Consider the following 13,466-nt stretch of genomic DNA (forward strand, 5'->3'; position numbering starts at 1 on the left):
AGAGGACGGTGAGAGCCGAGGAAGTTTCAGCTTCATCAGTCATCTAATGACCTCTTTATGACCCCTTTTGTAAACCTACAGGGTTCATCGAATCCTGAGACTCTCTCTCTCTCTCTCTCTCTCTCTCTCTCTCTCTGCTCTCTTCTTCTCCTTCCTCCAATCTGGTGGGCATCTGCAGGGGGATTAACCGTGTCATTAAACACAGACCACTCACCCGGTTCCTCGGCGGCTAGCTTCAGCGCCCCAACTTTCCCTGCCATTCCCAGTCCCCTTGGGGACGGAGTGGGTAGTACCAGGCTGAGTGAGGGAGGGATAGAGGGCTGGAAGCATCCCGTTTTAGATCTCCCCCAGGGAAGATGCGGCCCGTCTCAGACCCACAGGGCAGATCAGGGAGGGAGACTCTCCTGAGACCTGGAACCTCTGCCCCCCCTTCCCTTCTTTTGTCTTTTAGAGGCGGGAGAAAGAGAGTGGGAGGGAAAGAGTAAGGGAAAGGAGGGAAAGACTGAAACAGGTGTGAAGAAAGAAATGACAGGTTAGGGTTGACATCTAGATAGGAGTATCGAAAGAAGAATAGAGGCTGAGCTGAGCACTTTTGAGAGGGTATTTATTGTCAGATGTGCAAGAGGAGCGATTTAGATTCATTTACACACATCACTTTTTTAAGTTTTTTATAAATCAAATGCCTTCCAGGATGTTGAAAAAAGAAACACAATGCACTTGAATTATCGTTTATTAATGATTTATTTCGGCTAAGCATCTAATAGGACAGAATAGAAAAATTAATCGTGTTAATCAGTTAAATTACTCCAGAGCCAGATTTAACAAATAATATAACCAATATTTCTTCGAACATATCACATAGAATTCCTTCACATTTATTTCAGTTTCATGGCCTCATATTTATTGACTGTCAACTCTAGAACTGTATTATTTATTTTAAATAGATTAATAATTTCTCCGTCACATATTCATTTTAAGAACACTGTTTAGGCACCCAGGTGAAATTCCATCCACCTTGTGAGTCTCTGCGTGTAAAAGCTTGTCCTTGTGGGAACGTGTGGGTCTTGACACTGTTCTGTGGACTCAGCGACATGCTAAACGCTAAGTCCATTCTGCTGCGCATGGAGAACAGCATGCTCTCGTCCCCGGGTGGTCCGGAGAAGCCGTGGCTGAGCTCAGGTTGGTGTCGCACTGAGCTCGGGACATGTGAACGCTGAGGAGTTGACGCTGCTTTGGGAGGGGTGAAGTGTCCGTTAGGGATTTCGATACCTTGAAGTGAGCCTGTAGATGTGACGGTGTACATCCGTGATGTACCAAGAGTCAGATAGTCTGCGCTTTCGTCCATGCTGTGGCTGAAGCCACATGATGACTCGATGGCACTGCTGTATTCACACTGGCTGTCCGAAAAAGGGCTGTACATAGTGCTGTCCTGCAGCACAGGGCTGAAGTGCTCGGTGCTCTGTGCCGGAGAGCTGAAGAAAGTTGTGTTTTCTGTTGTAGGGCTGCTGAAGCTGCTGTCTGTGTTGATGGTGTCCTCATCCTGCAGTCCCAGTGTTTCCAGAACCCAGGAGTCCAGCGGGGGCGTGGAGGCCACCTCGTCAGCGGAGCAGAACTCCAGAGAGAGGTTACGGCATGTCCGCTTCCCCTCACCACCCTGCAGCAGCCGGCTCACATTGAGGAAGTCTCTCTCGTCATGCAGAGCTCTCTTCCTGTGACGCACTTCTGTGTTCCTCTGAACAGAGAAAAGCCTCTACGTGAGACAGAAGATGAACAAGTTAGTGACCGAGACAGACCTGAAAACATAAAGTTTAAAGTGCAAGTATTCTCAACATACCTTCGACTTGTCTTCAAGTGACTTCACATATGATGAGTTTAGAAACTCTTTGAGTTTGTTATTCTCCTCCTGGAGTCTCGCGAGTTCTTCTTCTTTCTGCATCAACGTGTCCTGAAGCTGATGAGAAAACTAGAGTTAGAATTCAAACCCAAGATTCTACATGATACACATGTCGCTCTGTTGTGTCGTGAGGAACACAGCATGGTGAAACAGACCTGCTTGTTCCTCTGGAGGTGAGGGGACAGCTGGTCAGGCCAGACGGAGTCATGCAGAGTGCCATGAGCTGGAACCAGCTGTGGAACTGAATGAGGCAAAAGAGGGTAGGGTTAGAATCATATCACTGTGATTTTCAACAAAATGCAAAAATCTGAATTTAAATGATATTGCTTGGAATTTGGATACCATTTTTAAAAAATCATGGTTTGCAAAAGAGCAGTCTAAAATCTGAAAATTAAGGATGTGTGATCAAAATTCAAAAATGAATAATGCAGATAATCAACTTCAAAAAAGAATTCAGTCCATTTCAGTCTTTTTTAGAATCACTTTTAAAATTGCTTGCAAACTCAGTCAGATGAAGATCCAATCTTCCCTCTCTCCTTCTCCCTCTCTCTCTCTCCCTCTCTCTCTCTCTCTTTCTCTTTCTTCCTCCCTCTCTCTCTCTCTCTCTCTCTCTGTCTTTCAACCCCCCCCACCCCCTCTACTCCCCCCTTCTCTCTGAGTTACTCACACACTAAAGCTTACATGTATATGTAATATAGAATATATACATTCTAAAATTTCAAAAAATTGATTGGATAAGTCGATGGGGTTCTGTGTTTGACTGCTTTTGCCTGCAAAGTTATGTTATTTTGAAAGTGACTCTAAAAAAATGTTAATTCTGTCTGAAATTGATTATACACACTTGTCATTTCAGAACTTTAAAAACACTTGAGATTGTTTTTGATTGTTTTTGCAAAGCACAAAATTCAATTTCAGACAAAATGGAACAAAATCTATGACAGTGAATCAAATGAAAATCTTAAAAGTTTGACAAAAATCTTTCAAGAATTTAACTGATTTTTTTCTTTGTAGAGGAATCTGGACAGTGAACAATTAAATCGAACGAAATGAAGATTATTGTTTCATTCCTCTCTACAGCTCCATACCAACCAGTCAGTTTTTACTGAACAAAGTTAAAGGTTACGAAAGATATGTTTTAACATTACAAATAAGATTCATTAAGATTTAACAGAGTTTAACAGAGTGTTCTGTGTGCGACTGCTTCTGCCTGCAGTCGCAAATCTTTAAAAAATGTCTTTAGAATTTGAATTGTTCTGTCACAAAAGCAAGGAATTTGGTTTCAGGTTGGAGATTGCTTTTTTAGTTTGTTTGTTTTTGCCTAAGCACAAAATTCATTTTCAGATGTTATGATACGAATTTCGAAATGTAAGTGTTGGTCAAACAAAAACCTTAAAAAGGTGACATTAATGAAATTTGCGTTCTAGAGGAATTCAGAAACCCGATAAGCGCTGGAACACTTGGACTAAACAAAACATATCTGCAACAAACAAAGCAAAATGTAAAATAAAAAAAAATAATATGTAAAATATAAAAAAAAAAAATAAAAAATTAGATTTTTTATTTGAATTAATATCAACGAATAAAATTTTTTTCTAATTCCTAATATCCCTAATGTTTCTAATTACTAAAAATTCTGTGTTTGACTGCTTTTGCCTGCAAGTTAAGATATTTTAAAGAAATTTTAAAATGGAAAAAAAATCCACAATTTCAGTTCAAAATTCAATTTCAGAGATTAGGATACAAGATCCAAATAGGTTTTGTAAAATTCTAATTTTGTTATTCATGATCAAACTCCATGACTGATGCAGTATTGTAAGCATTCGAAATAATAATAATAATAATAATAATAATAATAATAATAATAATAATAATAATAATAATAATAATAATAATAATAATAATAATAATAATAATAATAATAATAATAATAATAATAATAATAATAATAACAATGATGATGATGATGATGATGATGATGATGATGATGATGATAATAATAATAATAATAATAATAATACAGAACAGAGATATAAAAACTAATTCCTCGATGGATGGAGTAAATCTGTAACTCTAAACTAGGCTTTATATCCCTGACTATTATGATAAAAGATCAGTGAAGCACAATGGGAGATGAAAATGAACTTCGAGATGGTGAAGCTGAGCGCGTGAGTGGCGGGCAACTGCCGGGGGAAAAAAGGGGGGAAGCTCTCGCGCCTGACATCCCGCAATTTTTGTGACACTTACGCTCGCGCGGGCAGCCTGCGTCGTCCAAGCGACCGGCATCCCAGAGGGAGACGAGCGTTGCCGTGGAAACGTCAACAGTGGCGCGAGCCGACGTGGAGGCGGAGTAGGCGCAGTCGAAGCGCGCGTCTCGGCAGGAGAGGATGGAGCTCTGTTGAAAAAAAAAAAACGGGCAAAAGCGCAGCAACAAGTCAATCAGTGATTCATTTACACTCAGAGCTTCTGCTTTTAGAAGAGTTTAGAATCAAGAGTGCACAAATATCTCTAGAACTTCTACAGAACCTCTACATTGCTACTAAACAGTTTTGTTGTTGTTGTTGTTGTTATTTGTTTGTTTGTTTGTTTGTTTGTTCAACAATAGTCACAGGATTGTCACCTTGAGTGTTTTTCTTTTTCAAATGATCTCTAGCCGTGAAAGCTGCTCAGTTTCCTTTCAGACTCAGAACATTACAAAAAAAAACACTTAAACAAATTTAAATCCAGTTTAGACTATAAAGAGCTTCGACTCTGATCATGAGATGATTTTTTCTGTTGATTTGTTCTTCACAAGTCCATGATGACGGAAGCCTTTAAACTAAATGCTGTCAGTAATAAAAACTTACATGAAGCATGTCACGTTACTCAGCTTTCGCCTGTGCGTTAGACATGTCCTGTAACCTAACACTTGGGCTCTATGTCCAGCAGCATGCACACCAAACTCTAAATTCAGCGCATAAAGCAGCATGAAACCAAGTGCAAAAAAAACTTTGTATGAGAGTGTAATTTTTCTTTTAAGTAATTAGGCTTTAACACTCACCATTTCGCTGGCAGGACGTTAGGAGCAAGGCGCGAGCTCGGAAGCGCGATTGAAGTCCCGGGAGCTCGCGAGAAAACGTTTGGGGAGGTGGAGGAAAAGAGAGGGAGAGAGCGCGCGCGCTAGCACGAAAATCAGAGTTTCATTCTAGCGCCCCGATTCAGGTGGCAGAAGCGATCAGAGAGGTCACGTGACGTGCTGTGCCGTTGCACTCCAGATGCGCAACAACTGTCCTGGGCCGTGTTCTGCGCTCCGAGAGAAGGAGGGATTTAACGTATGGCTACGAGTGATCCTGCTGCAACCAGAGTGCGCGCGCGCGCGTGTGTGTGTGTGTCCAGGATGAAGATGGTAAGACACCAATGCGCACCTGTTGTACTGCACACTGACGAGTCGTTAATGTGTAAGCCCAGTAGAGACAGTTCAGAGGCGTGATGAATTCATGTAGCTGATCGGGTGAGGGGTGGAAATGCTTACTGCCACCCCCAAACTCAGGGGTAAGTGAAATGTGCATTCCTTCGAGTCACACATTAACATTAACATTACTTTTGTGCGCAAATGACAAGCATCTCTGCACACATGCATGCTGCTACGACACATTTCTGTCTCCACTACACACTTCTCCATCTTCTTTTGTGCCCACGTGCAGATTATAGTGTAAAGGAGGGTTACCTTACATTGCAAATGCGTTGGACCAAAAATAATAATCATAATAATAAAATTAGTAGACAAATGCCGCATTTATTAACACGTTTATTTATCAGCATTTATCTGAAAACATAAATTATAAGTGCATCCTACCTTGTCGCTGTGAAACCCAGGAATTAGGCTCTTTTGGAAAGAGACAAGTCTAAAAAATGTCTAACTTGCAACTAGCTGAGTCAATGGCCCTTTGAATGTTTCTGGAATTTTCTCAGAAGGGTTTCTTTGGTTGATTTTGTTGGTGTCAACACATCCAACATTTATCCTTTGTCTTGTTTCATTAGCGTGCACAGCCCTGTGTGTACTGTACTGTAAACTTTAATTAAAGAAATTGCAGTGCTATTGTGTGCAGCATCGTGGTCTCATGGTTTTGTTCCAGTGTGCAGAACTACAGAGGAATGACAATACAAACCCACTTGACTTGTAGAACGAGGAAAAAGCAAGCAAACTTTACATATAGACCAAAAGAGTCCTGAACTAGACCCTTATCATTTGTACCTGTTATATACATACATACACACATAATTGTACTTTTTTAAGGTAAAGCTTTACACAATATGCACTATTCTTTGTTAGCTTTCCGATCGTCTCAGAGGCAACTAGGTAAAAGACAGGTACTAAAGATGCACATGTGAAGAAACGGTACAGTTTAGTCCCTTTTGTGTAAAGACACACAGTACATCACATCTTTTTCCATCTCTTGTTGTACACTTGGATTCAAAGATTCAGGATTCAAGTTGTCTGTGCGTATTCATTATTTGAGGGAAAAGTTTCATACATGCTCCCCATTCCCCAAAGCATGCACCTCTATCTCTCCTCTTCAGCCATAAAACACAGCTGCATCTCACCTTATCAGTTCTTCACAAAACCCACCATAAACATTCTAATCATCATTCTTGTCCATATTGTCTGAATTGCATGACATTGTTCGATATATATCTACAAATTGACTTGTATATTTATTATAAAGGGTTTGTACATTTGTGTGTTTGTGTTGTGTATGTACGGGTTGTTTACTGAGGACCGAGCACACTGAGGATGAGGACTCCATCGTGTCTCTTTAAGTATTTTTACTTGCTTGATCGTTAAAGCTATTAATGCCAACGTCTTGGTTTCTTAGGATGTGAAGAGACGGTTGGCTTATCCATGAAGATCCACCGAACCAAACAGAGCAAGCAGCATTGTTAGCTCAGATAGGTTTCTCAACAATCTCATTGCTGAAGTGCAATAAACATTTAGAGTTATGCAAATCACACACACACACACACAGACACACACACACAAATATCTGTTTTAATATACTTATGAAGATCATTGGATATTATGAGGGCCAAGATATACAAGCATGCATGCACACACACACACACACACACAAACAGATCTGTCTTCATATACTTATGAGGACCTTACAGGGACTAAGGCATAAGAACATGCGCACAAACACACACACACACACGTCTGTCTTAAAATATTCATAAGAACCAAGATATACAAACACATACACACACACACGCACAAACACAAACACACACAAATCTTAAGTCTTAATATTCTTATGAGGACATTAGGATCTATCCAGGATCTATAACTTTAAACTGACAAGGTTTCACATCCTTTAATGTAGATTTCTGGGCTTTGTGGATATTGAAGGATTGAGAGTGAAGAGATTTTGAGAGAAAATGAGAAGCTTGAGAGGCAGGGCAGGAAAAAGGGGCAGGAGAGGCGTGGGTGTTAGTGTTTATTTCACCTCACTCGAACAATTAAACAATGTAGTGTTCTTCCTCTTTTCACCTGATACCCTGTCCTCTGTATGCAGTGGGTAGATGTGTGGGCATGTGTGGGTGGATGCGAAGGTGTGCTTGCTGGTGTGGATAAAAGATCTAGTAACGCTTAAAGTTAATACATATTGATGTATAGATGCTCAGGCTTTTGAGTAATAAATGGCCTCACTTCACTTATTCTTGTACCGCCCCATCAGCTTTACAGTTTTAGTGGCATGATATAATGACAACGTATAAACAAACAAACAGAACAGTGTTCCACTTAACACATATACATCGTAGCTTGGGTTTTTTAGATGACCAAATGGAGTTTTATTCACTGTCTCTGTGTCCTTGTGGGGTTCTTCAGGTTCTCTGTTTTCTCCAACCTCCCAAAAACTGGTGGATTATCATCTATAAATTACTCCTAATCCAAATCATGGTAAAACAGCTTTATGGTTACACTGGTAGACCATCTTGGCCAACTTGGTCAAACCATGGTGTGAATGAGTGTGAGTGTGTGTGGTGGCCTGTGACGGACTGGTGTTACCTTCAGGTTATATTCCCACCTTTTGCGGAGTGTTTCTGGAATAGTCATCAGATCCACCGAGGTTACAGGAGTTGAGTGAATGAAGCCTATACACTGCCCGTTTGAACACTGTAACTTGTTGTGGACTTACACATCTATTCCAAAAAGCTTTGAAGCTGGTCTGGCTGTTTGTGGTGTTGTAGCCTTACAAAGACACTTTTTTTCTATAATGTCTTTTAATGGATTCCAAATCATCAGAGATTTCTGGTACCGGCTCCTGAAAAGGGTTTGCCTACAGGGTTCATGCTCTCAAAGTGTTCCTTTCATCTGTCAACATTATCCCCGGTAGAGGTCAACACTCTGCAGCACTTGCTTAGATCAGCTTACTTAAGCTGTCCTCATCCCCTCCTGAGATACCAAGATGGTTTGGAGGAATATCTTAGATGTCATTTAAAAAGTCATTTTCCATGTCCCTTTTGAGCTCCTCCCATGTCCAGGATTTTGCTTCTGTAACACTTTTGCCCCTCCTACAGTAAATATACTCTATTTGCATGAGGAAGCCCTCCATGAGCATTACTCATGTATACAGAATGATAAGGCAGGTCACCAATCATACAATCAAACAAATATAAAGGCCAAAGTGTTAAACAAACAGGGTAGCATTAAAGACTTCCTGGCATCCCTGGGATTTATCTGGGCCTTATGTCATAGGAAATCCAATGCCTTTCAAAAAGTGCCACCATTTCCCAGCAGAGCCACCATTCCATTTGTGCACAGGAAAATCCAATTTAGACCAGCATGGATTCTTGGTTTAGCTCATGTACTGGTTAGGTTTAACTGGACAGAGCTGAAGAGCTGGGTGAACTGGTACTTCAGCCTAATGAATCTGGTTATGATCTGGTGTAACAGCCTGGTGAAGCTGGTGAAAGCATGACTAAAAGTGTACCAGCCTGGTGAGGTGGTGGTTCCATGGGGAAACTGGTGGGCCAGTTTGAAGAAGCTGGGAAAAGCATAGCAATAATGTTGTTAAACTGGAGGGCTAGTTTGGTTAAACTGGTGTACCAGCTTGGGTAAACCAAGGTAAAGGTGATGTAACAGCTTTGTAAAGCTAATGGTTAAACTAGTGTAGCAGTTCACACCTCTGTGAGGTAACATACACATACTGTGATACTTTGATGCACTGTCAATTTCATTAAAGGTAACAATTTTTTTAAATTTATTTACATTATTTACTTTATTTGAATGATTACAAAGTTAAAGAACAAAATATTCCACCATAATCTTATTACTACTGATGAACCTTTTCACCTGTCACTTCACTCCATTTCATTCACAACCATGTGATAATTTATGAATTAAAAAAATCAGCTTATCTTATCACTCTACAGAACAGAGATTTCGACGAGCAGAAACCAACACAATGCCGATTCTGACCTGTTCAACCAGGCTAACATACAAGATTAACCAGTTCAAGATCTAACCTGGTCTAAACTGGATTTTCCAGCAAGGATTTGGATTTCTGGGACATATTCCTGACAATTTGGCAGTGATTTATTGGTGGTAATTAATAAACAAATATTTAATAATAAAAATACAGATTCTTTTGCAGTAATAATAATTAAAATATAGAATTTGAAGCCAGTTTGGGCAATCAGATGATATCATTTTAAAATTGTGATGAATTTTGTCACTTTTCTGAGAAATCGCAGGTAATCAATGTCAAATAATTACGTACTCTGACTGGAAACAGCTGATCGAATTTTAAAGTTTTTGTACTAAACATTTAGAAATTGTAAAATCAACTTTTTATTTATTCTCAGAACTGTTTCTTGTATTTATCCTTTGCAGTTAAAGTAATTTATTTCAGCTTTTTTTAGTAGTTTATCATAGTTTGGTTTTGGAATTTTACTGGAAGTTTGTTAGCAAGTACAACTAAAAACTTCTACAGCCAAAATAATGTTTATTACACACACACACACACACACCGGATTTAAACAATATTAAACTTTTAAATTCGCTCTTCCTCGGTAGCAAAATGACGTTTGCCCAACTTCTGTTTGATGTGGCTATGTCTGCCCCATGTTAGTTTCTGCTAGACTGTGGGTCTGACCTGTTAAGCCTACAGAGAGCTGCTTTAATTAAAGGCAGAAATGGCAGCTTGGGTAATTAAGGGCAGAGCTGTTTGTCAGGTGCCCCATTGTGATATGAATGGTGGTTTTTCACTCCCCACCTTCCCTAATGCTCCAGCTTACTCCCTCACTGTCTGTCAACCAGCCTGTCTGTCTGTCAATCTGTGTGTCTTTAAGGCCTGGATGTTAACATGCAGATTAAAATCAGAGTAAACTAGTGATGGTGCGCTCGGATTAAAGCTAACCACAATCACGGATCAACTGATTGATGCTATTCTTTAGTCCAAATCTTAATATGACACATTTTTTTGAGGTTTGTGAAAGTCTGTTGCTCGGCTTTAATGATGTCCTGCTTGATTTTGGGTCCCACAGAAACTTTTTCCAATCACCCCCCCCCTTTTTTTATTTCACCTAGATGCTTTCCTACTACACACACTCTTTACTCTTTATCTCCCAGCTCAGTCCCAGTTCTCCCTCCCTCTTCTCGGAGCAGTTGGGCAGTTAATTGCTTCCACTCTGGGCTGGTAATGAGAGTACAGGTGGAGATACCTGGGCAACGAACCCAGCGCCCAAACCCCCCAGCCCAGCTGTCCTGCAGCCTGGGCCCTTTCTGCCTTAAACACTCCCACAGAGAGCCCTAATGACCAGCCGAGCCTGTTCGGGGTTTGTTGGCCAACAACCAGCATCCACTGGGGGCCTGCAACCTATGCCTCCTATGGACTCAATGACTGTGAATAACATCTCAGTGTAAAAGTCAAAACAAAGTCATCACTCTTGACTTCTTCACAGGGGTCCTCTTTTTTACCCCTTTAACTTATCCTCCCCCTTTTTTAAACCCTCATCTTATTATTAACACCATCCCCCTTGGAGAATTACACTGGAGATTACACTCCAGACGCGTGGAGAAGCAGACTCAGTGGCCTTACTACACGCGGCAATGCTAAGCCTCTTTTAGGTGAACAATAGTCTCCAGCAGAGCCTATCCTGCCAATTAAGCCCAGGGCTCTCTCCTGCTCTCCAGGCTGCTCTGGCTGCTGCACTCCTCGCCTAGTCGCGTCGCTTCGGCCCCCCGCCAGCTTCAGGCATGCTCCATACACACACCTCAGCTCTAAATACGCTCCTTTTGTGTGTGGGAAGGAAGGACATATTGGTTTGGGCAGGACGCGTGTGGACCCCCAACAGATAGAACTTACCGCCAAGTGGCATCAAAGTGCCGCCGGATAACTCCAAGAGATTTCCTCACCTCTCCTTCTGCAAGTTCATGTTCCTTCTTTACAAAACACTTCCTGGCTGTATACAAAATAGTCATTTATTTATTTTGCGTGATGGTGTAAAATGATCATGTGCTCATTTTTAACAGCATCTTTCAGTGCAGATTAAAATGTAATGAATTCTGTAGGAGAGGTCATGTGACTCTGTGGGTCAGGAAGTTTAAGTAAGGAACGGGATCAATCAATCAGTCAATCAATCAATCTTGTATCTGAGTGGATTGTCTCCTGGAAAAATCTGTGCTGGTTTTCACCTGAATTTTGGATATTAATCAAATGAGTCAAAGATCTGAAGCAGATCTGAACTTTCACTTCTGTATAACTAAACTCTAACTTTACACACATGACCCTTAATGAAGCAGACATCATAGCAATGTCCTGTTGCTCAAAACGCATTTTAAAAAAAGGGATTTAATCATCTACACATTTGCTGCACACTTGTTTGATGATGCTGGGGTAAATAATATTTCATTTTTATATTTTTTCCCAAAGAGTAGAAAAAAAGTATAAGGTAATCCTGCAAGGCTTTTGTATTTACAGTGATCCCAGTTTCTGGTAGTCGGGAAGTTTCTGTAGGTGTGTGTGTGTGTGTGTTGTGCGTGTTTGCAAAGCACGAGTAAAGATTACAGAAATGCGATCCTTCCTGAACCCTGCCACTTTACTTACATGGCAGTGTTTCATTTCGCCCCTTTGTCAGTGAGACCATTAGATGGTCAGTGAAAAGTAGGATGGCGATGGAATGTTTAAAGCCTTCCTCCTCGCCCAGTCACTTTCAGCGGCTTCAATATAAACTTTACCTGCCACCCCAAAGACAGCTCATGTGACACCCAGTGCCATGCAGCACGCCCTAACTCCCACTCACTGCAGCTCGGGAACAATAGACCTGCCGCCTAAAGATGACCTCATGTTCAGCCTGTCTGTTGAATGACAGGCCACGTGACCACAAAAAAAATCCCTCTGGACAAAACGTTGTACAGGAGCGTCAGAGCGTGTGCAATAAACACAGTAAGTGACGGTCGATGGAGCAGAAAGAGAACAACGGATTCGTTTTCAGACGGGGAGTTCAGCGGAAATTTGCGAAGGTCCAGTTTCATAAGATTCCTTGCTTGTGTTCACTGGAATCGGTCATGGAGCCTCAACAGGTTCACGTATTGGTGGTTTATATTAATAATTCAGTGAATGAGCTGCAATTTGGTGACCTAAAAATTTTTTCCTCCACATGGGGCACATCACCTGCCAGATTTTTCAGTAACTGATTATTGCCCACATGATTCAATATATAATACAGCAAAACAATGTTCACGCCGTCAAACAGCTAAACTTCTTCAGACGGGTGCGTTGGGGTTGAAGTGAACATGCAGGATTGGGTTACGTTCTGAACGAGAGGCATTTCTAATAGCTCTAATAGTTCTACCTCTGCTGTTCTCTCTCTCTCTCTCTAAAAAAAAAAAAAATATGTAATATGTTCTGATCCGCAAAAGAATGTTAAACACTTGCCCTAAAAACGTCCTGTAAATATTAGCCTGTAAAAACGTACAGTAATTTACCAGCCGCAGAGTTCAGTAGAATTTATATTTACAGTGGTGTTCAGTGACACACAGCAGGGGTGTTAAATAAATAGAGCAGAAAACTTGATTTGTACAAAAATGCGTGTTGGTTATAGCAGATTTCTCAAACCTCTTAAAGATCATACCCCCCCGCCTCCTTTTTAATAAATACATCAGAAACCGCCCTTGTGTGGATATGGTTTCTATTCATTTCATCATTTAAACCTCTTCTTTACAGTGTGAAAACTTCGTCTCCTCACCAGCATCAGGTTTTGTTTTTCTCTTTCTTGAGACAAATATATTTATAGCTTTATATAGTAACGTTACAGAGGAGCCACAACTCCACCAAAATTGTATTGAAGTCTCCTGACACTGGAGACTGCTTCCTTAAAATGTAAGCAGAAAAACTCACCATATCAACATATTTTTCATCACTGAAGTACAATAACACATATTCATGCTTGTATTGTATTGTATTGTAGGTTATGTGGCTCGTCCTTCATGCAAGAGCTTGTTACTATGGAAACCATAGTAAGACATTAATATAAACCTGTCATTTATGCTCCTGTCAGAGAGAATATGCTGCTGTTAGAGAAAAGGAATCTG

General features: G+C 40.7%; 1 protein-coding gene across 1 annotated transcript; it reads right to left on the bottom strand.

Moving 5' to 3' along the window:
- Nucleotides 1-607: 607 nt before the first annotated feature.
- On the bottom strand, nucleotides 608-5,225 carry gmnc (geminin coiled-coil domain containing). The gene is made up of 5 exons (XM_058413377.1): nucleotides 4,932-5,225; nucleotides 4,139-4,286; nucleotides 2,050-2,135; nucleotides 1,835-1,951; nucleotides 608-1,750 (listed from the first exon to the last, which is right to left on the bottom strand). The coding sequence occupies exons 1-5, from the start codon at nucleotides 4,932-4,934 to the stop codon at nucleotides 974-976; spliced, it is 1,131 nt and encodes a 376-aa protein (XP_058269360.1). The 5' UTR covers nucleotides 4,935-5,225; the 3' UTR covers nucleotides 608-973.
- Between the last annotated feature and the right edge of the window lie 8,241 nt (nucleotides 5,226-13,466).

This window comes from Hemibagrus wyckioides, linkage group LG17 (genome assembly GCF_019097595.1).
Source record: "Hemibagrus wyckioides isolate EC202008001 linkage group LG17, SWU_Hwy_1.0, whole genome shotgun sequence".
NCBI lineage: Eukaryota > Metazoa > Chordata > Actinopteri > Siluriformes > Bagridae > Hemibagrus > Hemibagrus wyckioides.

Excerpts from the sequence above, each read along its gene's own strand:
- gmnc (XM_058413377.1), bottom strand. Across the intron at positions 2,136-4,138 it reads CGCAGGCTGCCCGCGCGAGC|TTCCACAGCTGGTTCCAGCT; the intron begins GTAAGTGTCACA and ends TGCCTCATTCAG. Across the intron at positions 1,952-2,049 it reads ACCTCCAGAGGAACAAGCAG|CTTCAGGACACGTTGATGCA; the intron begins GTCTGTTTCACC and ends TTTTCTCATCAG.